Consider the following 25,589-nt stretch of genomic DNA (forward strand, 5'->3'; position numbering starts at 1 on the left):
ACTTTTTCACTTTTTCCAAAAAATTACTAGTCGCGAAAACCAAAGAAAAAAAAAAAAAAAACGTGTATGTGGTGCGTAACAAATATATGAGTAAAAGAACTAAAACCAGTAAAAGACAGTTATAAATATTAGTTTCCTTACAAATTGATTAAAATAAAAGTCATGAATTCATTAAAAAGCGATATACATAGTCATACACCAGCTATGCATGAGGTCAAGCATTCTTCAACTGACCCAGGTTTTGTTGTAAAATGGAGGACAGATGTTCAATAATTCTTTGATTATAATTTGAAGATTTAATAGATTGTAATATACCAAAACATTGAATTAAACTCTTTTTTTCAGACTCTTGAACATCTTGGATACTTAATTCATTATCAAAATATGGTATAACAACAAAATCTCTAAATGATGATAATATTAATTTTGAAGTTGTTAATTCCATTGATAATTCTGAGAAATCATTCCAATATTCTTTTGGATTTTTAACTGCAGTTCCTATCCCTTCAAATTCTAATTGTAATGGGAGAAATATAGCTAAGAGATAATGATAAACATTCGTAAGGAAATAATCCCATGTAAATGCTAATCTATGGAATGATGAACCTTCAGTAGTTAATTCATTAAATGTCAGTTCATTTTCCATAATACTTAATCCATTTTTGAAAAATTCTTGAACTTCACTAACTAATGACATTGAAGTTGTTTTATTTTCAATTCTTAATCTTAAAAACACTTCAACCATTTTATTCAAATCTTCTATGGGAGTTTTCAATTTTAAAGATTTAGATTTTTCAGCTCTAAATAATGGAATTGTAGTTGTAGTAATTGTTGACCATAAGTTATCTGCAATTTGATCTTTTTCTTCAAATGATAAATTCCTCAGATTAGTTTCAGATGTTAGATGTTTCATACCATCATTATCAATTATTGCAGATGGATCAAATGAATATAATGTTGATCCAGAATCACCAACTTTAGAATTTGATGCACTTGATGATAACCCATGATGAGTATTTATCCTCAGCCTACTATGATGTGGGAAATGATGTGGTCTATCAGGGTCCCTTCCCTTTGTAAGTTCTTTTGTCTTATTTCTTGCAAACATTTTGGCTCTATTTAATGCATTATCAAATTTCCTTGATGTTGGCGAAGTGATACTATTAGTTGAAGATTGATCCGGACTTGTAACTGATGTATTCACAGAGTTAAAACCAACATTGGACAGTGTATGAGTGATAGAATGCAGAGTTGATGATGATCCATTCTTATTCATGTATCCAAATGGTGATGTTGGTTTACTTGTCGATCTTTCCTCATCTCCACCGCTTCTTGTATGTGTGAACTGGATGTTGTTTGCCAGAGTTGAAGCACTGCGTCTTCTGTTGCTTGGGTATTCATCAGCCATACTGTCATAGAAATCCTCTTATCTCTTGACTTTTCAAGATAAAAGTATTGTAGTTTGTTGGTTAAATGTTATATAACATTCGCTTATTTCAAAACTTGTAGTTACGCGACACAAAAATCAGAATTTCCACTGTATACGCGTCTACAAAAAGTTTGACATAAATTATTAAATCGTAATCCATTTCACTCATTAAAAAACTGCTCCTTCGCAGACAAATAATCGTTCCTGGTATCGCTTACACCAATTGACTATACTCTTTGCACTATTCACCAAAACTTCTCTTTTCGTTATACTTCCGGTGATTAAATAAACTTCATAATTTGGTGAAACCCAACCAAGTCCAGCTATTGAACTATTTGAATCTTTCCCTTCATTATCCCATTTTATGAAAGATACACTAATTTTAGCATCTCTATCAATGCTTGAATATAATCTTAGGTAATATCGTTGTAATGTTGTAACATTTGTTGATGTTGGCATCACATATTGTAAATGCTTTTTAGATTTGTATATGAAATGATAAATTAATGGAGCAGGTATATCTATGGTAGATAATCCATGATGTAATGATTCATTAATTTGTTTCATGATTTGATGTTTTTTAAAATCTTCAATGATTTTTTTGGAAGTTTCACTCAACTCGAAAAAACAATTTCTATCAGCACTAATTAATATAAGTGCAACTTGATCAACAAATTTAACGAATGCATATAAAAATCCATTAGGATTAAACTTAGAAAAACATATTGGCAGCCAGAGCTCTTCATCTTCTGAATGGTTTTTTGCCTGATTAAACACTATAGAAAATAAAATTTGTAAATCTGTTGTATGTAATGTATGACTTTTAGGTCTCAAGACATTAATCAATTTCCCACCAGGGGCAACCAACATTCCATAAAGTACATTTTTGGATCTTTTATTCAACATTATACTTCTTGATTTATCTCTTATTGATTTTTTTAATTTAATACTTTGTAATGCACCAACTAGTAATCCTGGATTGAAATCAATAATCTCTTTTGTTAATAAATTTAAACCTGAAAGATCTGCACGTCCTAAATGTTTCCTTAGATCAAAACCTTCTTTATTTTCAAATGACCTCATAATATGTGGTTTGCTTAAAGCTGATAATAAGAAACTATAAAGAAGGTCCAATTGATTCATCAATTCAGATTCAGATTCACCAATCTTGGAAATTGCCAGTAGTATTATTGGTGATTGATTTAAAAATGTAAATCTTGTACTTTCTGTAACAAATGATTTTAAGCTTGAGCCTGAAACCAAAAATGAACTAACAATGGTCTGTATAATACCATTATAGTTTACAAAATCATCATCATTATGATCTGCATCACTACTCATTGAATAAATTGGTTTACCAGCAGCTGATAATATAAAGAATTGTTTGGCACCTTTTAATTTTTCTTGTTGTTCTTCATGATCAAAATTATCTTTCAAGTCCGTGGAGCGTTGACTAATGATTTCTCCCAAAGTATTAGCAAGATCATCATCTTCACTATAAACTGTTAAAGTTGGTGTCGTCCTTATTGTTGATTGATCATTACTTGAATCATGATATGATCCATAATGATTCAAAGTGTTGTATATGCGATCTGTATCCAGTTCATTCTCCTCTTGACCCACATTTTCCATAGATACTCCTGTAGTTGGTTGTGCTTGTAGCTCTGCTAATTTTAAAGGTGATTTGGATCGAGTCACCATCAACTGTGATAAAGATGGTTTCTTCTGGGGTCTTTTGGGCATTTGTGGCCTGTAACCAGGCTCTGGAATGTAGTCACTGTCTATTGAGATACGATCATCTTCCATCTTTCTGTTCCCGAAAATCACTATTTTACCAATAGCAGCGAATCAACGGAAATCCAATCAAACAATGCTTTGAAATGTGTGGAAAATGAATTGTTTATGTTTCCAAAATTGATGCTTATTACACTTTAAATGCACAAAATTCGCGACAGACAGAGTTCGCGGGTAACCTCATCTGCTGACGTAATAACGTAAATAAAAAAAATTATTTTAATTCTTTATACTAGTATAACATTCACATACTTGAATATATTTAATTAAACCATATTAAAGGCTAAAATATATAAGAAATATGAGTGCCACTGATAAGGAAACGAATAGTACCATTGCCAAAGCTGGTGAAAATTTGGATTTAAAAACCTTATTCGTTCGTTCAATACCTTTTGATGCTACTTCAGAACAATTATCAGATTTTTTTTCACAATTTTGTCCTGTTAAACATGCAATTATAGTTACTGATAATGAAAAAAATTCAAGAGGTTTTGGGTTTGTTAGTTTCTCATTAGATGATGATACCAAAACTGCTTTGGAACAATCAAGAAAGAATAAATTTCAAGGTCGTTTATTAAGAGTTGATATCGCTAAAAGAAGAGATCGTAAAGATAAAGATGTTACACATGTCAAACCTGAAAAGGAAGCTATTGAAAAAAGAAGAGCTAGATTGATTATTCGTAATTTACCTTGGTCTGTTCGTGATCCTGCTGAATTAAAGAAAATTTTCCAAAAATATGGTGCTGTTACTGATGCTATCATTCCAAGAAAGAAAGGTGGTAAAATGAGTGGGTTTGGATTTGTTACTATGAAGAAAAACTCAAGTGCTGAAAATGCCATTAAAGGTTCTCAAGGCCTTAAAATTGCTGATAGAGAAGTTGCTGTTGATTATGCTATTGAAAAATCCAAATGGGAAGCATATAAACAAGATAATGAAGATGAAGAAGAATCCGATGAAGAAGAATCTGAAGATGAAGACGAAGATGATGAAAGCAAAGATGAAGATGATGAAGATGAAGGTGAAGAAACTACAAATATCGAAGATGAGGATTCTGAAGATGCTGATGTCGCAGAAGAAGAAGATGATGATAGTGATGTTGATTTAGATAGTGATGAAGAAATCGATGAAGAAGAAGAAGAAAAAGAAGAAAAACCAAGAGAACAAAAGAATAGACAAGATCAATTCAGTATATTCGTTCGTAATTTACCATATGATGCTGATGAAGATACTTTGAAAGAACATTTTGAACAATTTGGTCCTGTTAGATATGCCTTACCAGTTATAGATAAGGAAACTGGTTTAGCTAAAGGCACTGCTTTCGTTGCTTTCAGAAAAGAAGATGCTTATACTAAATGTTTAAGTGAAGCTCCAGATGCTTCTTCAACTTCTATCTTAATTTCAGATGATGTTTCACCTGCATATGTTTATCAAGGTCGTATTCTTTCAATAACGCCAACAGTCTCAAGAGAATCTGCTTCATTTTTAACTGAAAAAAATGCACAAAAAAGAAGTGAAAACTTTGGTAAAGCTCCTGGTGAAAAAGATAGACGTAATTTATATTTATTAAATGAAGGTAGAATTACAACAAGTTCAAAATTAGCTTCTGCTATTACACCAATTGATTTAGAATTAAGAGAAAAATCTTATAAATTAAGAGTTCAACAATTAAATAAGAATCCATCATTACATTTATCACTTACAAGATTAGCCATTAGAAATCTACCAAGAGCTATGAATGCAAAAGCTATGAAAGCACTTGGTCGTAAAGCTGTTGTTGCTTTCGCAACTGAAGTTAAAGATGGTAAAAGACAACCATTAAGTAAAGAAGAAATTCAAAGATCTGTTAAAGAAAAGGCTAAATTAGAAGAAGATGGTGAAGTTGAAAGTAAAAGAACCAAAAAACTTGGTGTTGTTAGACAAGCTAAAGTTATTATGGAAGTTAAAGGTTCAGGTGATCAAGGTCGTAGTAGAGGTTATGGTTTCTTGGAATTCAGAGATCATAAAACTGCATTAATGGGGTTAAGATGGTTGAATGCTCATAAAGTTTCAGAAGAAGAAATCTTAGAAGGTCTTACAGATGAAGAAAAGAAAAACGTTAAACTTGATCCAGCTAAAAAGAGACAATTGATTGTTGAATTTGCTGTTGAACATGCTAATGTTGTTAAAAGAAGAAGAGAAAAAACTTTCCAAGCTAGAACTGCAGGTGGTTATAAAAGAAAGAGAGAAGATGGTTCAGAGGAAACTAGTGGTGAAACTTCAAATTCAAATCGTGAAAGACTTGAACCACAAAAAAAAATGTATAAAGCTGATAAAGCAAAAGGTAAAAGAAATCCAGCTAAAAAGGGTAATATGAACAAAGGACCAAAAGAAAATCAAAATAAATCTGGTTTAGATGATGACACTAAAAAATTGATTGGTATGAAACGTAAAAGAAGACAACAAAAGCATAAATAATCATAGAATAGAAAAGAAATATAGATACCTATTTATTTCATGCGTACAATACATTACATTTATATAATTTACTTACAATTACTACAATGCATTTAAAAAGTTTTGGTTTTAATATTACATATTCATCACTTCATTTGTATTATATAAACAGATTTATATATATATAGATCTATCAACAATACGTAACTTATGCACTGTGTTGTATTAATTTAAATTTCTAATACTTTGCAACGATTGAAATTTTTCTAATGGTTTCTTGGAGCTCTTTTTGTTAATGACATGGTATTTTCAACCCATCCTTCAGCACCACCTTCTAATACCAATATATCATAAACTGAATTAATTCTTGTATTTGCTTTATCTTTTTGATGTCCAATAATAGCTGCATTTCTTGTACTTGGAATTCTTAACATTTCTCTTTCAACTTTCCAACCAACATCTCTTGCTAAATCTTCAACATGGTCAACTAATGCTGCATATGTAGAAGCTCCGAATGAAGATTTATCATTCTCTTTTTTCATTTGTGGTTTTTTGGAAGGATATCTAACACGAGCACCTGATAATGAATGAGAACAACATGGAATAACAAGGAATGGGTAACCTAATAATGGAATCCAGCAAGTTAATTCATCAGAATGGTTCCCTATTATAAATGTATTTTTTGGGAATTGTGCAGTATTAACTTGTGAAGATTTTAATAACGAAGCAGAAGAATAATAAGCAACAACTGGAACATCAATACCACCTTCTCTTATGAATTTTGATCCATTATTTATTGGAACTTGGAATATACGACCATTATCAGATACATGAGGTGCTAAATTTCTAACAGCAGGATGTGGTCTTAATAATACTGATGGAATAATAACTTGTTCTTTTAATCTATTTTGAACTTCTTCAGGATAAATTTTCCAACTTTTTCTAGCCCTAGCATCTATACCAATACCTTTGTAACCTTCTGAGATTAAAATGTGAACTAATAACCCATTACCACACCCCAGATCACGAAATTCAAAATCATTTTTATCTTTATATAAATTTGACCAAAGTTCTATCAAGAATGCAGCAATTGCTATATCTTCAAAAACGTGTTTTCTTGGATCTGTTGATTCAACCCAATTATCAACCAAGGTTTTAGAATATTTCTTTTTCAATGCAATATAACGATCTTGAAATGAAACTTTTGAAACAACTTGATCATGTTTAACTCTTTTTTGATAACCTTGCATAACACCTGTTGAATGTTTTTTAGCAGTTTGAAGTAATCTAAAAGCAATCCTTATATTACGATTACTTGGATCTAAATTTTGAAAACTTTCAATATTTGATTTTTGATTATAATCAAATGGTAAATAATGAATTGATAATTTGTTTTGTCTATATAAAATACCAACTGCTTGAACTTCTGGTAAATAAAAGGGACAATCTTCCCAAGATGATATATGAGGATCATAAACGACCAATGTTGAATCATATTCAGTTTCACTTGATGTTTTCAAAGCTGTTATTAAACATGTTTGGTTTAATATAACATCTTTAAATGGATTTCTTGGAACAATTCTTCGAACAATTTCCACTTTAGGTCTTGAATCTAATGCCAATGGTACATTCCGAAGTTTTATATCATCAAGATTCTTAGTAAGTATCACTTCATCTTGTGATGAAGTTGGTATATCAGGTTTTTGGTTTGCTAATTCACTATTGAATTTGGTAACTTGTGGTTCATCTTGAGTGTAATCATATACATTTTCTGAAAGAATATCAGCTCTAAGGATCACAGTGGAATTAATATTTGGTTGTTTGATCAAATTATTCATGGCATTTTCGAAATGTTCACTTTTGAACTCAACATCTGATTGGAATAAACCAACCCATTCTGGTCCCAATATTGATGGATCTTTTCTGATATTAGGCTCTTCTGGCACCTTTTTCGTCTCTGATTTAGCGTCTGACATTGTTTTAAATGCAGCTTTATTATAGATGTTACACTTCCACTTGAACTCAGCAAATCAACTAGCGACTATCCCTTCTCAAATAGCTCTTAAATCGATCAAATCACTTTTGAATGAATCATTTTCATTGTAACGGTTTTAATCATAATAAACTGCGATTTTTCACTATATTTTTTTTCTGGTTACGTAACATCTTATAAATTCGCGTATATATTATTTTTTTGGAAAAGCAGTGCTGATTTTAAAACGAAAGGAACAAGTTTTGAATCAAAATTAAGCAGACTTCCAATTGTTTTGGTTCTTTTGTGTGCAGTTCTGTTTGGTTTAAGTGCTCTTCAGGTCACTCAGCGTGCGAAGTTTCAGGTAATTTACACAGACAAGATTTCCAATGGCTGGCCAGGCGTCACAGTGAGTATAATCATGGGCTCATGATACGTGTTGCGATATACTAACAATTATACTTTAGATTTCAACAGTGAGTTAACAGATCTTCTTGTTTTGCCAAAGAGGAATACGTACTAACAATTGCAGATTGGAAAAACTAGGTGAAGGGACCTATGCTACCGTTTACAAGGGCCGTAACAGGGCTACGGGGACACTCGTTGCTTTGAAAGAAATCAATTTAGATTCAGAAGAAGGTACACCATCAACAGCAATTAGAGAAATTTCATTGATGAAAGATTTAAAGCATAACAATATCATCAACTTGTACGATGTTATTCATACAGAAAATAAATTAACTTTGGTTTTTGAATATCTTGATAGGGATTTGAAAAAATATATGGATACACATGGTAATAATGGTGCTTTAGAACCTCATATTGTCAAATCATTCATGTATCAATTATTAAAAGGTATTGAATTTTGTCATCAAAATAGAGTATTACATAGAGATTTAAAACCACAAAATTTATTAACAAATTCTAAAGGAGAATTGAAAATTGGTGATTTTGGTCTTGCTCGTGCTTTTGGTATTCCAGTAAATACTTTTTCAAGTGAAGTTGTTACGTTATGGTATAGAGCGCCTGATGTTTTAATGGGATCAAGAAATTATTCAACTTCTATTGATATGTGGTCCGCAGGGTGTATTCTTGCTGAGATGTTTATTGGTAGACCTTTATTCCCAGGTGGTTCAAATGAAGATCAATTGATGAAGATTTTCAAATTAATGGGGACTCCAAATGAACGTACATGGCCTGGTCTTTCCCAATTACCAAATTATAGACCAAATTTCAATATGTTTATTCCACAAGATCTAAGAACTATTATACCAACTATAGATCCATTAGCATTAAATTTATTAAATAGTTTATTACAAATGAAACCAGAAAATAGAATCTCTGCTGCTCAAGCTTTACAACACCCATGGTTTAGTGAATTCAATAATAATCATATCGGTGGATTAACTTTGGATCCAATTAGTCAAGATACTCCTTTCCAACAACAACAACAAATACAAACACAAGCTATCAATAACCAACCACCTCCACAAATGTATCAATCAGTTCCATCTCAACAACAACAACAACAACAACAATATTATCCAAATTGATAACACCCTACAAATGTTTATTGATTCACACTTTCAGTTCTTCATATAACAGATTCCTTTTATAATTTATTGTGCTTTTATTTTGAATCTACATGTAGTTCAATTAGATCATTTTTTTAAAGTCATTACTCATTCAATCATTTCTATATATGCAATTTTACAGCAAATCTAACCCAAAGTTGTTAACATACCCAATACATCATGACTTGGGGTCCCTCCTTGTTCTTCTAAATAATGTAATAATTGAACATCTTGTGTTTTATAGATATATATCCATAAATCATCATTATTTAAAAATTCTTTATCCATTGTATCAATAAACCATTGTATATATTCCCAATTTCTCGTCTCAAAAGCTTCAATTAATGGTTGAACTGAAGTTATGGTATCAGTTTCCAGACATTCATAAATTATAGTCAAATCTGATACAGATATTCCACTTTCCATTACAGTCTTAAATATAGTGTTACAATCAACAAATCTAAGACCCTTACCGTGTAAATATCTCAAAGCATTTAATTTATCCTTATTGAAAGGTGAATTATAATATTTTTCCGGGAAATCTTGAACTTCTTCTTCTGGAACATCTTCTAATTCAACATCACCTCTTGTTATATCATTAAAATTTTCATCTGCTATTCTTGCCAATTCTCTATTAATTTCTTCCTCTGTACTTTCAGCTCGTCTCATTGTTTCAAGTAATTTTTGATTTAATTTGTCATAGTATAATATTAATCTATTTTTGGATTCTGATGCTATACTACTTAATGGTAATACAGTATCAAATTTCAACTCTTCCAATAGATCCATTTTTACAAATTTATATTTCAAGATATCTTTATCTAGAGCAAACCTCTTCTTGTGATCCATCTCTGGTGATACTATCCCAGTGTTTAAATCCATTATGGAATCTTTTAATATAGTTTTCTTTAATGTTTTAGTTGGATATAATTGATCATGTAAGATTTTGCTTACAAATGGTAGACTTAAACATCTTGAAAATATAAATATTTCATGAACGATCTCAGTGGGAAGTCTTTCCAATATTGAGGCATTTGGTTTTAATGGTTCTTGTTCTGGTTCTGGTTCTGGTGTTGATTCTAATTCCAACTCTGGCTCTGTTTGTATAACGCGTTTGGGTTCTGGTAATTTGGGTGTCTTTATATTGTGTGGTTTTTGATTTAATTTAATACGCTTATGAACCTTTTTGGAGGATGGGTTGGGGGAACCAGACTTGGCCCTCTTACTTCTGTTTCCTGGATTCAAAAATCCCATCCTTTAAATAGTTTTTCAATGGAAATATCACGTTGTTCTTAAAAGTGTCAAGCTTATCGTGTGAAGTTTTGATAAAAGTGACAAATTTTCATTAGGGTGTATATTAATACTTTAAAAATGGTTCGCGAAGCATCTCATCGATTACATAAACACATAAGCTTTATAAATTAAATACGACGTATTTTATAATTCATATTAAGACTTGGTTATTATACAACGGTTTCACAAACTCACTCTTTGTTGGGAGCGTTGATTGATACTTTCTCAGTGTCAGTCTCTGTATCGTTTTTCTGGGAAGCCAAATACTCTGCAACTTCCTCAGGAATATCACCTTTAGCTGAATTATAAAGAACAATACCATTTTTTCTAGCATCTTTACGTTCTTGTCTCTTGTACAATACAAACGTCAAGACAGTCCAAGCAAGTAGTACAGCATCCACACTAGTGGCAAATCTGTAGCCCTTTTTGAATCTGGGTCCTTCACTTGTGGGAAAAGCTACTGGGACTAACCATGCAATAGATTGTGCACTAAATATATTGGCCGCACATAAAACAATTGCACGCTCTTGTGGATCATGCCTCATAATATCGTTCAACCAACCATAAAGTACTGAACTGATTGAATAACCAAAGTAACAAATGTAGAAAGCATACCATAGAGCAGATTCAGGTACATCCCATGCTGCTAATATAGCACTAGATGTTAAAGTCATAGCTGTACCAAACAAGATAGCAGCAGATCTTGATTTGAATATATCTGCACTTAAACAAACAGCAAGCACAATTGCAATACCTAATGCTGATGGAATTGAAGTGATTCTATTTAGTTCGGGTGTACTGTAACGTTTCAATGAATCTAACCATAATGGGAAACCAGAATTCTTAATTGGACCAGAACAATTCCAGAATAACCCATCAAAAATCATCAAGACATATATTTGCCAGCTTGTAAGTATCTTTTTCCATAAATTGAAGTCTAAAAATGGTGGCGGGTTTTTAGAAGGTGGCACAATATTTGCATCTCTCAATCGTTTCCTTGATAATAGAATCTCTTCGTCTGTTAAAAACAACGAGTAGCAATTTTCAGGTGTCCCTGGAACTGCATAAAGACCATAGAATGCTATAGGTATAGTTATAGCACCATCAATTATGAAAATCCATCTCCATCCAGCTTTGCCTAAAACGCCATTCAATGACTGATAAATTTGACCTTGTAATAAACCAGACGTCAAACCTCCCAACATCAGCCCAGTATAGAAGAGTCCACCTCTCGAGCTAATTTCTGATGCTGTATAGACATTACCCAATAAATAATGTACTTGAACAAAGAATGAGCTTTCTGCTGCACCACAGAAGAAACGAGACACATAAAGTTGCTGAGCATTTTGAACATTTGCTGATAAAATTGTTATCAAACTCCATAACAGATTTGTTGCAAAGAATAAATAATTCAAAGGTAATCTGGGGAAAATGTACATGAATAATATTTGAAAACTAACTTGACCAGCACTGAAGGTGGCAGTTGCAGTTGATAATTCATCTCCAACCATATTCAAATCTTCTCTCATACCTGATACAAAAGCATTAGTTAAATTTGTAGAGTCGAGAGTTAATGACCAAAATCCACCGATTGTGTATAAAACAATCATGAAGTCCAACTTTAGTACCAATTTCTTTTCAGCTTTTGTAGCATTTTTATCAAACCAACTCCACCAAACTTTATTCTTTCTAGTATGTTCATTGTAACGATATTCATATTCATCGAAAAACTGGTACCATTTCCGATTAGCTTCATCTCTATATTCCAGATTTGGTTCAAGCTCTTTATTCATAAATTCAGCTGTCTGCTGATCTTCTTCAAGATATGGATCATAAACTTCTCTATAATGAGGAATGAACTTCCAATACCAAGCAGTATAATTAGGCATTTTAATTGCTAGCCTCTTAGCACAAGATTCAACCCCAATAAATACATTCTAGACAAAACTGCGATCAAAGGCATCCTTATATATTCCATTGAGATTTCAGACCATCCATGTTGTGTGCTTAGTTATCCCAAATGAAAGAGTGTTCGTGTATTCAATGTCAAAAGCCATATATTTCTCGCTTTTGTACTATAGACTATAGACTATAGACTATATGTGTAATGCATAAGCCGACCCGATCATACTCACAACTAACAACTTTAAATCCCACAATCAGATAATGCTAATCGTCTTATCTCTTACTATTACACATAAGACAGTAAAAAGTACTCTATAGAGTATATGACATATGTGGTATAATGCATAAGCCGACCCAATAATACTCAGAACTTTAAATCCCACAATCAGTTACTGGTAATTATCGTCTAATCTTTACAAAGAAAACAATTACTGTACTAAACATATTTATAATTCTATGTATATATAACTTTATTTCTATGCTTTTGATTCCAGTGTGGCTTCTATAGGTTCTTTAGAAATATCATATTGACCTCTCATTCTCTCACCATAACGTATCAAAAGAAACAATGCAAACGATCCGGTCCATAAGAAACAAGCAGATATAGTACAGGTCCAACCTATACCAATATGATTTATTTGAATAAGAACAGTGGCACTCCCTATAGCAGCTGCTATGAATCTTATAGCATAATTTCCCGAAATGGCATCACCCTTCAATTGAGGCATTGAATCAACACAATATGAGTTAACACTTGGGAAACATATAGTTTGACCAAACCCACCAATAAACATCATTATTATTGGTACGGCCATTCCACCTTTCTCTTTCTCTAACACCCATCCATAAATTAAAATTGTACCTGGTACTATAACCCCATAGGCAAAAGGCATTGAACGTAATCTATCTTCAGGTATTCTTCTTCCTCTTAGCTTCTTATATTTACGAACATGATAATCTGCCCATCTACCACCAAGGAATGAACCTACTAGATAACCACCACCTGGTGCAAGATAAAATAATCCACCATACACTGGATCTTCTAATCCAAATCTTGGATCAACAACATATCTAATTGGCGTTAATAATGAATACATATTGTAATGTAATGAAGAGCTAATTATACCAGCCAAGATCAGATTTTTATATTTGAAAGCTAAAATGACACTGAATGGATTATAAGGTACCCAGTAAACCGTTTTACCAGTCTCTTTCTTAATGTTCACAATGGCAATATTTCTACCAGTTTCTGGTAAGAACAAAATTGATAATATCAAATCAAAGGATGCAAGACCAACCTGTATCCAAAAGATAACTCTCCAGCTTGTGTAAGTGACACAAATACCACCCAGCACAGGGCCTATAATAGGACCCAACTGACTTCCTGATAAAGTCCATGCATTTCCTGTACCTCTTTCTTCAGGCTTATAAATATCACCAATAATAGTAGCACCAACTGAGAAAAAGGGAGTACCAAAAAATGCACATAAAGCTCTAAATATGAAAAACATTGCCAAATTTTGTGATAATGCAGTTAATATAGTTGTAATAACAAACAATGAAAGGCATAAAATAAATGTGATTCTTCTTCCATATAAATAACCAAATGGTCCTAAAACACATGGTGATATAGCCATCACTATACAATAAACAGCATTTGAAACATTGATTATCACACCAGTTGTATTGAATCTTTCAGCAATTACAGAAACAGCTGGTAATAAAGCCATTGAACTTATGGGTGATAAAAAACATGATAATGCCACAATAAATACAAATAATCTCTTTTTAGCTGGTGAATATTTTGAATATATTTCATCTTCATCATCCTCATATTCAGTAGTTTTCGAGTCTATAATCTCTTTTGACTGCCTCTGTGATTCCTCATCATCATTCTCGTGTCTCTCTAGGGTATTCTCATTAGCCTCTGTTTCATTTTTTCTACTCTTTATGCTCTCTAGTTTATCTATTGTACTCATACTCTATATCTTCATAGCACTGATTGTATTTACCTTAACAACTCTTTTGACATTGAACACAATAGATCAAGACCGAAAAAAAAATAATTTCGCCTGATATCGCACTCTATATATATATATAAGTTCCATCTTCCCAGGGTTCAAGATAAGAATCATGTTGGATGCTTTTTCTTTTTTACCAAATTAAGTTAAGATATGTGGCTCATAAAGATCGGAAACATGCATCCGTAAACTATAAGGAAAATATAATAACCTCTTACGCTATAAACGTTCGATATTAGAGTTTGACACCTTCTGATACTTCTTCTCATTCCCAGGTTATTGTAGGTTGAGTACCTTGGGTCTATATTGGTTAGCTCATATAAGGACACTGAAGAAGATGAATAATCAAGTGATGGATATAAATACACACTATACACAATAAACTGGAAATCAGTCGAAATTACGTGACTCATGTTCTGAGTAATAAGTAATGAGTATAATATGAGTAAACTATGAGATACTTGTGAAAAGCTTGAAAGTTAAAACTCATGATTATATACCTCGATGGTTAATTATCTCTGTTTAACGTTACTCGAAATAGTCATAATTTCCAAATTATAAAATCACACAATATATAGATATCATGTCCCAGTTTTCTAATTATAAACTACATCAAAAGGTTTATGTTAACTACAAATAATAATCTTTCATATGCGAAAATATAATTATAATAAACAACAAGAATTACAAGTTTTGAAAATACCCCATTTTAAAAATAACCCTTATAAATAATGATTCTTTCCAAAAATCAACATTTAAAGACATTATAATATAAAATTTTTTTGAAAAAACATTTAAAGAATTTCCATTTGACGTGACATGTTACGCTTAAGCTAATGATGGGAAGTTAGCTTCATCATTGATTGATGGACCTGAGGCTTGTTTTGGACCTTTTGGACCTCTGGTGTTGTTACCACCTCTTGGACCTCTACCTCTGGTGTTACCTCTTGGACCTCTACCACCTCTGGTGTTGTTACCTCTGGTTGATTGTGGTCTTGGAGCTTCATCAGCAAAAGTAGCATCAAAATCTAAAAATTGTTTAGTTTTTAAAGCTTTTGATTTAACATTTTTAGTTTTAGTTGGAGCAATGAAAACTTCTTCTTGTTTAGCAATAACTTCGTCATCACCTGAAGATTGAACTTGTCTAACGTTTCTAGCAGAGTTGACACCTAAAGCAGCTTCTTGTTCTTTTAAGAAATCTTCTAATGATTTTTTAGCTGGTTTGTTGTCTTCTTCTTTTAATTCTTCAGCAGCATCTTCAGCACCATCTAATTCATTTTCTAATTCAGCTTCACCATCAGCGGTCCAACCAGCTTGTTTAACTCTTTTGTCGGAATCAGTTTTACCTGATCTTGAGTGACGATCAGTTTTACCACCTTTAACTGGTTTTTTAGATCTAACTGGTTCTTCAACACCTTTAGCTTTGTTAGCTTCTCTACCAGCTTTACCAGCTTTTAAAGCAGCTTCGTTACCAGTAGCTTGAGGACGGTTTTTGTTAGCACGGTCTTTGTTAGCTGATGGTGGAGCAGTGTCAGTTTTTTTAGAAGAAGTGTTCTTCTTGACAATTTCTCTTGGAGCTTTGAATGAAGCATCAGCTTCTTCAATGTCGTTACCTAAAACGTCAAATGGGTTCTAGAAAATTGCATGTTAGTAAACCATTACAATAGACAATATGGACACATTAAATTTATAGAGATGAATTGTATTTTCCAATGCTAAATGTTCAATATCCCACACTCTTTGTAATTTTTCACTGAAATTCTAATATAATACCCAAAAGCAATCCAATCATATCAAATTTATCATAATAAAACTTGATTGAAATATCCCAATTTTAACATGAGCATATCACACAGGTGCAACAATTCCCTCTATATGAACAATAACATACACTCATTGTTGTCTGTAGTTGATTTTATAACCTTTTACAAAACTTGATGCAATGAGTTGACAAGTCTTTCCAGCTTTTCGCTTTGAAAAGCGTCGTCGAAAAAAAATTCAAATTTTTCACTACGCATAAATATCAGCACGGCCAAGCGTAAAAACAGGTCCAGTCTCCACTGTATAAGCCGTTTAGAAAATCCCGGCCTAGAAAGGTCTTGAGTCTGGCTAACAATGGGCTGACAAATGGGCCTAGGCCTTGTATTGTCTTTAATGAACAACTACAAATATCAAAATTAATCCAATTGTAACAATTTATTTATATAAAAAAGCAATTAACATCAATCTTTTTATATATCAGCATCTATAAACATAAACATCATAACTATCTTCTGATCCTGTAAATTAATTAGGCTTCAGTTTCAGACTTGTCATCATTAATATACACATCTCCAATTCTGGAAAAAAATCTCTTTATAGCTGTACGTAATTCTGTTGGAACACTTTTATCAAGAATATTCAATACTAAATCATAAATATGTGGACAATGTTTAATGAAATCTTGTTCTTCTAATTCATAATAACCTTGTAAAATCTCCACAACAACTGGTCTCCATGTAGAAATGTTTCTTTGTTGTGAGCTATCATCTAATGATACATATCTTTCCACAATTGATACACACATTGGTATTAAACTTGAACTAATTGCTTCTTTTTGCCTTGGTGAAACTTTATGGTCATCATTATGTAATTTGAATGTAATGTTAATGAACACTGCTGATGATGATGATTCTTGTTTCAGTAAATTTGGTAATTTATCAATAACTCCAGATTCCCATAATCTAACTCTTAAATTATAATCATCATTGAATTTTCTTGCAAATCTAAATGATTTTTCTAATAATGCTGAAATTCTAACTAATGATTCATATGGTATAACTTCATAAAATTGTTCATCTTCAAATAATTCACTCAATGTTTCAATCATTAATAATTGTAAAATACATTTAACCACAATTGCATTTTTAGATTTGTTCTTTCTACGAACATCTTCTGCACTTGTTGATCTACTTATACTTCTTGTTCCGTCTTCACCATTATTACTGAAATCAACTCCATTAGCTTCATTCAATTGTTGTGTAGAATCTGATGACTCTAAATCTCTTGATTTTTCTTCTCTTAATGGATCTGCTTCAAATAATTCAATGGCTGTAGTTAAATCAAACAGTTTTTCAAATGATTCAGTAACTTTATCCCAGTGTTCTTGATTGAAACGATGCATATTTTGTGTAATTAATTGTTGGAAACATGATCTACCAATTCTTGCAATTGTATCATTTTCTTGACAAATACAAGAAATTAATAATCCCAAATATCCATCAAGCATTCTACTTAATTGATCAAAATAATGTGTGAATAATGCAATCATATTTCTTAAAGCTTGAATCAAAGTTGTTGATAACCAAACTGATAAATCATCATGACTATTGAATTGATTAATTTCCCAATGTTTACTTAAAACACCAAAAATTGGGAATAATAAACTAACACAAATTTGATCCCAGAATTCAACACCAAATCTATTACCATATTGAACTAATATATCGAATAATAAATTCAATGCAGTTGATCTAACTTCTAAATCATCACCAGTCATAATAACATCATTAAAACTAAATAATGAAGGATACCATAACTCTTTGAAAATATCCTTACGATTCTTAACATATGGACTTTCATCATCTAAAGTAACTTCAGCAACTTTAATAACAATAGTTTTAATATTTTGTAACGCATGTAAACTAATTCTTTGGAATTTTGTATTTTTAGCTAATTCTCTTAAAGTAGAAACTAAAGCTGAAAATGAATCTTCATGCGTGAAAATAGTTTCAAAATGATCTTTATAAATGGAATTAACTAATTCATAAGTTTTCCAAACAATTGTCTCATTAACATCACTAGCAGTGAAATTTAAAGCAGAAAAAATTGTTTTCCAACCAGATTTGGTCTTGGTACCTTTCAATTGAATTAAATTAGTTAAACAATTCAAACACATTTCACTAACTTGAACATCTCTTGAATTTCTTAGAATATAATCAAATGGTTTTAAGAAATCTTGTTGGAACTTAAAACCTGAAAGTTCTTCAATATCCATAAATCTCATAGCTAATTGACGTAAAGAATCTAATGCAAAGAAAACAACTGAAAGATTATGTTTTGTACCAATTTTATTAAAACAAGCACCCATTTCAGCCCAAATTGGTGACCATTCAAGTCTAATACGACCCATATTATAATAACAAACATCAATAACTTTTTGTAATGAGAAAGTTCTTGGTGTATTACTATCCAATGATGATTCAATTTCTTCATATGCAACTTCCGTTAAAGCTTTAATGAAATCAATAATAGCACCACCATTCAATTGAGCACTTTGGGTATAAACTTTATCCATTGCAACAATCATATCAGTAGAAACAATTAATTGAGCAATATGAGGATCTAATTGTTGATTTTGATGATTTGATTGGGCTTGTTCAGCTGGTGTAGCTCTTCTCCCCAAACCGAAAAAGAAATTATTTGAATTTGTAGTTCTAGTACTATCTAATGAAGTTCTATGAACTCTTGCATTTGTGACATCTGGTAATAAATCAGCTTCAATACCTTTAGAAATCAATTGTAATCTTTCAACTTGAGAAATTGTAGTTAATATATCTCTCCATGATTGTTTTAAATTATTACCATTAGTTTCAGCAATTTTTAATAATAATAAAATAGCTTCGACATTTTTTTCTTTAATTTCTCTTAAATTTGATAAATTAGCAAATTGAATTAATGCACCAATAAATGAAGTTCTAGCATAATCTAAACCAAATGATGCAGCAATATTGATTGATAATTTCAAACCTTCTAAACAAGAACTTAAAGTTTCATCATCATCAATATCTTTAAAAGGTGCAGTCAGAGCAGCTAAGAATGACATCCATAAAGTATCAAATATAGACTTAACATGTTCAACATGTGAAGCAGAATAGAAAACATGTTTTTTATCACCTTTAGTTTTACCAAGAGTCTTGAATAATTTTTCAGTTTTATTTGAAATTTCCTTTGATGCTTGAATATAAGCTTCTCTATTAATATCTCTACCACCAAATAATGTGAAAGTTGGACCTGTTTGATTTGGAACAATATCACCAGCTAATAATGCAGCTTGTTGTTCAGAATGAAGTTTAATTTCATTTTTAGCAATTTCATGATAAATATGAGTTAAAAATTCATCAGATAAATTTCTACCATCATCAATACCTCTATTATTTTTAATAAAATCATCAATTGTCATTCTATTTTTAACTTTTGTAGAATGTTGATCGGTATTTAATAAAACAACAGAATAAGCTAAAACATAAGCAGTATCAGCATTTGCGAAAACATTTGGATTACCATCAAGGTATCTTTCAGCAAATTTTAACATAAATCTATCAATTTTTTGAGCTTCACCAGGAAGTCTAAATGATTGTAAGAAAGTTCTCATAGCATCAACAAATGAAGTATTTGAAAATTCCATTTCATCAACAAAAGCATGCATAATTGCAATATTTTCATCATCACCTTCACCTAAATATTCACCAATCACAGCTTTATCTAATCCTGGTTGTTTTAATAGAAATTGTGCAATTGTGGAAGGGTTTTGATCTTTAATAAAACCTTGTTTTAATAAATATGCAATACCTCTTTTTGGTTTAAAATTAAATTGTCTAATACCATCTTGTAAAGCGGTTTTACGTTGTTTTAAATTTTCAAATTCTTGAGGATCATCAACTTCATCAACAGACAGTGATGGAGATAATGGAACTGCTGAACCACTTGTACTTGATCTTTTTCTATTTGGTAATAAACCTGAAGATGATCTAGTTTCTGGTGTAATACCTTTATGAGCCCATGAATTTAAAGATCTTAAAAATGCAATGATACAACTTAATGAAGTAATTTTTAATGAATAATCAACAGGATAAGGTAAATTTGTATCATTAATTGCAGATTGTGAAGATAATTTAGATATTGATAATAATGGTAATTGAGATAAATTATAAGTTGCAATTGGTTTTGAAGCATGTTCTTTATAAGAAGATTTTTGACTTGCAGTAATTTCAACTTTGGTTAAAGCTAATTTTGTAAGATAATCTGTTAATTTTTCACAAATATTTGGCAGTGATGTATCACAATCATAATTTAAATAAAATTCAATTAAAGCTCTTGGATCATTACATAATCTTTGAATTATGGTTAAAAAATATCTTTTTTGATGAGATGTTGAAGTTTTCATTTCTGCAACTGGGAAATAAATTTCATTAAGGAAAACTGGGATTTCACTTTTAAATTCAGATCTTAAATTTGAAACAAGTAACCAAAAAATTTCTAATGTTGTTTCAAAAACTGGTGGAATTGCAGAAGCTGCATTTCTTGAAATTGTTAAGCATAAATATTGTCTTATAGCATCAACTAATTTAGTTTTCTCTTTTGTTGAAGGTGAAGAAATTGTTATATCTTTTGATAAGAAAACATCAATATGTTCTTTAATAATTGAATGAATAATATGTAAAGAAATCAATTTTGAACGAACAGCATGAGATCTCATATCTAATGATTCATTTTCCAATGATTTAATTGATAATTTACACATGGCTCTGAATAATAAGAATGCATCTTTAATAATTAAATCATTTTCATCACCAATTTCATTTTCTTGATCAACAATACGTTCATCTTCATCATTTAAATTATTTAAATTTTTCAAAGTTAATGGTTCACCACCATTTGATGTATTTATTAGTGAATTTTGACGAGTTGGAGTACTTGGACCTTGACCTGGAGATTGTGAACCAGAATCATTAACATTAATTGAACTTGAACTTTTAATTTGTAAATTTTTAGAATGCGGTATTTTTTCAACTTTATCAAAAACAACATTAACAATTTGTGTTAAACTTGCTTGAGCAATATTTTGATTAATTGGTGATAATGATAAAATGAAAATGTTATAAATTTGTCTAATAGCTCTTAATAAAGTTGAACCATGTGCAGGTAATTGTTCATTTAAAACTCCAGCCATTAAAGCTCTAACAACTTGAATTTCAATTCTTTCATCAGTACCTTCCCCATCAAATGAACTTGCTACTGTTTCAATAGCAGCATCTATTAGATTGATTCTAGGTGGTGGAGTTATTTGAGTTGTTTCACCACCAGCAGGTAAATCAACATCATTTGTAGCAGTTATACTTTTTGGAGGTGGAACTTGAATTGGTTCAAATAATTGGAATGTAAAAATTTTAGAAATACAATCTAATGCAATAACAACAATTTCCACAATTTTTGTCTCGGTAGCAACTCTTAATGTTTCGAAAACTGAAGTTGAATCAAATCCATTATTATTTAATTTATCCAATGTTTTTTTAGATAAATTAACTAAAGTTGTATTCTTTTTACCTTCTTTATGTTCAGCAATTGAAGAAATTGCAGCTTTAACAAATGAAATATGAGTCGAATTTTTGGAAGCAACTGAAATATTTGAAACAACAGAAACAGCTCTTGAATGTCTACCTTGATCATTTAAATTTGTATTGTTATTAGTATTTGTAGCGATAATTTTCGGTAGTGCAGTTGGAATATCATTAGAGGTTTCAACATCAGTTACATCTTCACCTTTATCATCTTGATCCAATTCTTTTTGAACTTGTTCTTCAGATTTTGAAGTTGATTGATTAACTTCACCATTGCTTTGACCATTTTCTTGGCCATTTTTATCATCATTAACAACATTACCATTAGTAGTTGTGTCAGTGGTAACAGTGGCATTAACATCACCATCAGAGGATTGCGATACTGGTTCATTTTGTGTATTTTCATCTCCATTATCATCATCTTGCTTATCATCACCATGATTTTCTTTTATATCTTTTGATTCAACATCACTAGTTACAGCGGTTGATTCAGTAAGTTGGGATTCATTATTCCTATCAACATCCGATTGATCTCTAATACTGTCGTCTGCTGACATTTGATATAATTGGGTCTATTGATTGGATATTAATACAATCGGATTGTTTTGTTTTGAAATGTTTTGTTTTTTTCAATTGTTGATATTAACCTGTATAGATCACACGTAAATATAAATAAACTTGAATGGGAAATATGGGTATGTTTTGTTCCAAAGATCACTAGTTCTCTACTTGTGTTCACACGCTGTGTGGTAATTGTCCTTTCCTGTCTAGCCTCTTCCTTTCTGGAATCCGATGTGTTGTCTTTTTTGACCTGTTGGTGTAATTAATCCGCAGTTGATCTTTTCTGAATTGTTTCCAAATATTCAATTCAATCAGATATCGGAATTGTTCAAATTCAAATGTTGATCCTTTAGAAAATTAAAAGGGTGAACTGCGGGTGACACGTCGGGCAGTGCAGTGGTGGTACGGGACACTCCATAATAAACTACAATTCAACTAACACTTAATTCATTAAATAAATATATATATATATAATCATAATCTAGTAATTGGTCCATTATAATTTAAACTCAGTGACAATGTTCTTGAAAATATGTTTCGGAAGAACTTGTTCAAAATGTTTACCTCGTTCGTTAATAATCATTCCAGATTCCCAATTTGATCTTTTCCTATCATTCATTTGACCACCAAATTGAGTTAATCCATAAATTAAATTTTCATTACCAATATAATTTTGATCTAATTGATTAGTGGCAATATTAGCTAAATCATAAATCATTTGTGCAGTTAACCCCCAAAGATCTTTAATATCTTTCCCATTATTATGTTCATGCATATCATCAATTAAATCTTCTTCATCAGAACTTAAGTCTTGAACTTCATTTAACCATGAAACTTCTTTGGAGTTTATAGTTGGATAATAAAAATGTTTTAAAGGCCATTTTAAATGACCCCAATGATATGTATGAATTGTTTTGGAAAGATATTCATGTTTTATTTTTGATTGATCATTATGAATTAAATCTAATAATGGTATTGAAAAAATAGATGAAGTTTCACCAGGATTTAACAATAATTTAAGATCTTTAATCTGTTCACTTGGAGATTTAATATTTTGAAGAAAATAAACAACAGGTCTAACACTTAGGAAAGTTCTTGAAAGATAACATGGTAACATATTTAAATATTCCAATTTTAAACCTTGTTTATTCAATTCTTCATCATAAGGTAATCCAATTTCTTCAAATGATTCTCTTCTAGCAATTTGACACTCGGTTTCATGTTCATCATCAGCTTTCCCACCAGGTAATGAGACATGTCCACTAAAATTGTTTAATTTTCTTGATCTCTTGGTCAATACCACTCTCAGTTCACCACCATTACCCACAAAGAGTACAATCATCACAGCTGATCTTCTTTGAGCTGGCCAAATGGTAGATACTGGGTACACCTTGGGTAAGGAAAACCTCCTTATATTGTTGACTAGTTCTACTGCTGTTAGGCTCATCTCTTGTCTAATTTCCAATGAATTTCAATGGATTCCCAGTGTATCTAGGCTCTTTTCTAGGCTGAAGCCACTATTGATTCTGTTTAAATCTGTTTAAATTGATTTTGTAATCATAAAACCATTTCGCGTCCAGGCTTAAGCTTTCCAGGTTCGGGACACGGAAGGGAATTCCGTTGCAATCTTTTCTCAATTACAAATCCCAACATTTAACAAAACAAACAAAACCAACTGCAGTCTTTGAAGTTAGGCTTACGTTCTACTGGTAGAAAGAGTGTTAAATATGGTGCTTCCCATCTCTTGTAATGAGTGTCGTCGCAGGAAAATTCGTTGTGATAGGGTCCAACCTTGTAAAAACTGTTCTCATAGATCAATAACATGTTCATATCCATCAAGATTTAGATCAATTGAAATAAACAAGATGAAATCAAATAATTCAAATGAAATTTCAAATGAAATTGAAAAATATCAACAGAAAATAAAAGAATTAGAAACTAAATTAGCAACTTCTGAAGATCTGATTTCTATTTTTGATACTACAGGTAATTCATGTTCAAAATATTTTGGTCCAAATAGTATAAATAATTTAGAAAATGAAATGATGTATGGTATCTTCCCAACTGGTGAAGAAATTACCAAAATTATAAATTTAAAGAAAAAAGATTTACCTTTATTAATTGAAGGTGATGAATTGAAAAATAAAAGAGTTATTAGATCTTTAGTGGAATTTTTTTTCAAAGAAGATCAATATTATTATTATAATGAAATGCTTAATAAAGATGAGATGTTAAGATTTTTAGATAATTATGATCATATGAATTCATGGAATAATGATGAAGATATAATGTTATTATGTGTTATCCTAATGGATGTTTTGAAAAATTGTACATTGGAAAAAAATAATTTGGAAAAACATCATGCTGATGTAGATATTATACCTCATCAAAGATCAAAATTATTATGTTTACAAAATTATTATTTCCAATTATCAAAAGTTCAAACAACTGATACTATTAAATTATTACAAAGTCAATTAATTTTATTAAATTTTTATTATTTTGATTTCCATTTTGAAAAATGTTGGAAATTAATTTTTCAAATTGTTTCAAATGCTTATAGTTTAGGATTACATACAACTGGTGGTATATTATGGACAAAAATTAATACAATGGAAGCTTTATTATGTTCAGCTTCTTCAAGACCAAATATCATTAATAATGAAGATTTATTAACTTTTAAAATGATGAAACAAGATGAAATGCAAGAATATAAATTATGGAAAATTCTTAGACAAAAAAATAATTTATATATTGTTTGCTCTACTTTAGGTGTTGATCCAAATTATCAAGAAATTTTAAATCTTGATAAAATGTATGATGAATATACTTCATTTTTATATTCAAAATTTACTAAAAATCCATCATCATCAGAAGGTTTAGATTCAAAAACATTGAAAAATAATGAAAAAATTCATATTTTATTATTAGTTTCTTATACAACTCAAATTAAAATTCATTATGAAAGTTTTGAAAAACATTCTTTTAGTGAACAAAAAATTTATCATATAATTATAAAAACTTTGGAAATCTTGGAAGATTATGCTTATGGTAAATTAGATTCTTTAAGGATAAAATTTTCTCCATTGGAATGTTTTTTCTATCAATATTTATTAATTTTCTTGAAATTTTTAAATTTTAAAACTGTTAATTTAACTATAGGTTTACAAGATAATTTAACTAATGATATAAGAAAATTTGAAATTAATAAATTATCAAATTTACAA

General features: G+C 30.7%; 11 protein-coding genes across 11 annotated transcripts; 2 read left to right on the forward strand and 9 right to left on the reverse strand.

Annotated features, from left to right (window-relative positions):
- Window positions 1–214: 214 nt before the first annotated feature.
- On the reverse strand, window positions 215–1,408 carry BN7_6476 (putative target of rapamycin complex 2 subunit BIT2; the record flags this gene model as incomplete). The annotated part of the gene is made up of 1 exon (XM_011272962.1): window positions 215–1,408. The coding sequence occupies one exon, from the start codon at window positions 1,406–1,408 to the stop codon at window positions 215–217; it is 1,194 nt and encodes a 397-aa protein (XP_011271264.1).
- A 189-nt stretch (window positions 1,409–1,597) lies between these two features.
- Window positions 1,598–3,235, reverse strand: MON1 (guanine nucleotide exchange factor MON1; the record flags this gene model as incomplete). Its single annotated transcript, XM_011272963.1, has 1 exon — window positions 1,598–3,235. The coding sequence occupies one exon, from the start codon at window positions 3,233–3,235 to the stop codon at window positions 1,598–1,600; it is 1,638 nt and encodes a 545-aa protein (XP_011271265.1).
- A 289-nt stretch (window positions 3,236–3,524) lies between these two features.
- NOP4 (mRNA-binding ribosome biosynthesis protein NOP4) lies at window positions 3,525–5,678 on the forward strand (the record flags this gene model as incomplete). Its single annotated transcript, XM_011272964.1, has 1 exon — window positions 3,525–5,678. One exon carries the CDS (start codon window positions 3,525–3,527, stop codon window positions 5,676–5,678), a length of 2,154 nt encoding a protein of 717 aa, XP_011271266.1.
- A 245-nt stretch (window positions 5,679–5,923) lies between these two features.
- Window positions 5,924–7,633, reverse strand: TRM44 (tRNA (uracil) methyltransferase; the record flags this gene model as incomplete). Its single annotated transcript, XM_011272965.1, has 1 exon — window positions 5,924–7,633. The coding sequence occupies one exon, from the start codon at window positions 7,631–7,633 to the stop codon at window positions 5,924–5,926; it is 1,710 nt and encodes a 569-aa protein (XP_011271267.1).
- Window positions 7,634–8,018: 385 nt separating this feature from the next.
- PHO85 (cyclin-dependent serine/threonine-protein kinase PHO85) lies at window positions 8,019–9,182 on the forward strand (the record flags this gene model as incomplete). The annotated part of the gene is made up of 2 exons (XM_011272966.1): window positions 8,019–8,038; window positions 8,162–9,182. 2 exons carry the CDS (start codon window positions 8,019–8,021, stop codon window positions 9,180–9,182), a joined length of 1,041 nt encoding a protein of 346 aa, XP_011271268.1.
- Window positions 9,183–9,350: 168 nt separating this feature from the next.
- Window positions 9,351–10,457, reverse strand: BN7_6481 (uncharacterized protein; the record flags this gene model as incomplete). The annotated part of the gene is made up of 1 exon (XM_011272967.1): window positions 9,351–10,457. The coding sequence occupies one exon, from the start codon at window positions 10,455–10,457 to the stop codon at window positions 9,351–9,353; it is 1,107 nt and encodes a 368-aa protein (XP_011271269.1).
- A 230-nt stretch (window positions 10,458–10,687) lies between these two features.
- On the reverse strand, window positions 10,688–12,385 carry BN7_6482 (putative transporter SEO1; the record flags this gene model as incomplete). Its single annotated transcript, XM_011272968.1, has 1 exon — window positions 10,688–12,385. The coding sequence occupies one exon, from the start codon at window positions 12,383–12,385 to the stop codon at window positions 10,688–10,690; it is 1,698 nt and encodes a 565-aa protein (XP_011271270.1).
- Window positions 12,386–12,877: 492 nt separating this feature from the next.
- BN7_6483 (putative transporter) lies at window positions 12,878–14,380 on the reverse strand (the record flags this gene model as incomplete). The annotated part of the gene is made up of 1 exon (XM_011272969.1): window positions 12,878–14,380. The coding sequence occupies one exon, from the start codon at window positions 14,378–14,380 to the stop codon at window positions 12,878–12,880; it is 1,503 nt and encodes a 500-aa protein (XP_011271271.1).
- An 870-nt stretch (window positions 14,381–15,250) lies between these two features.
- Window positions 15,251–16,319, reverse strand: STM1 (Stm1p; the record flags this gene model as incomplete). The annotated part of the gene is made up of 2 exons (XM_011272970.1): window positions 15,251–16,054; window positions 16,314–16,319. The coding sequence occupies 2 exons, from the start codon at window positions 16,317–16,319 to the stop codon at window positions 15,251–15,253; spliced, it is 810 nt and encodes a 269-aa protein (XP_011271272.1).
- Window positions 16,320–16,712: 393 nt separating this feature from the next.
- Window positions 16,713–22,358, reverse strand: SEC7 (Arf family guanine nucleotide exchange factor SEC7; the record flags this gene model as incomplete). The annotated part of the gene is made up of 1 exon (XM_011272971.1): window positions 16,713–22,358. One exon carries the CDS (start codon window positions 22,356–22,358, stop codon window positions 16,713–16,715), a length of 5,646 nt encoding a protein of 1,881 aa, XP_011271273.1.
- A 500-nt stretch (window positions 22,359–22,858) lies between these two features.
- PCD1 (8-oxo-dGTP diphosphatase) lies at window positions 22,859–23,809 on the reverse strand (the record flags this gene model as incomplete). The annotated part of the gene is made up of 1 exon (XM_011272972.1): window positions 22,859–23,809. The coding sequence occupies one exon, from the start codon at window positions 23,807–23,809 to the stop codon at window positions 22,859–22,861; it is 951 nt and encodes a 316-aa protein (XP_011271274.1).
- Window positions 23,810–25,589: the final 1,780 nt, after the last annotated feature.

Source organism: Wickerhamomyces ciferrii, contig 00278 (genome assembly GCF_000313485.1).
Source record: "Wickerhamomyces ciferrii WGS project CAIF00000000 data, strain NRRL Y-1031 F-60-10, contig 00278, whole genome shotgun sequence".
Lineage (NCBI taxonomy): Eukaryota > Fungi > Ascomycota > Saccharomycetes > Phaffomycetales > Wickerhamomycetaceae > Hansenula > Hansenula ciferrii.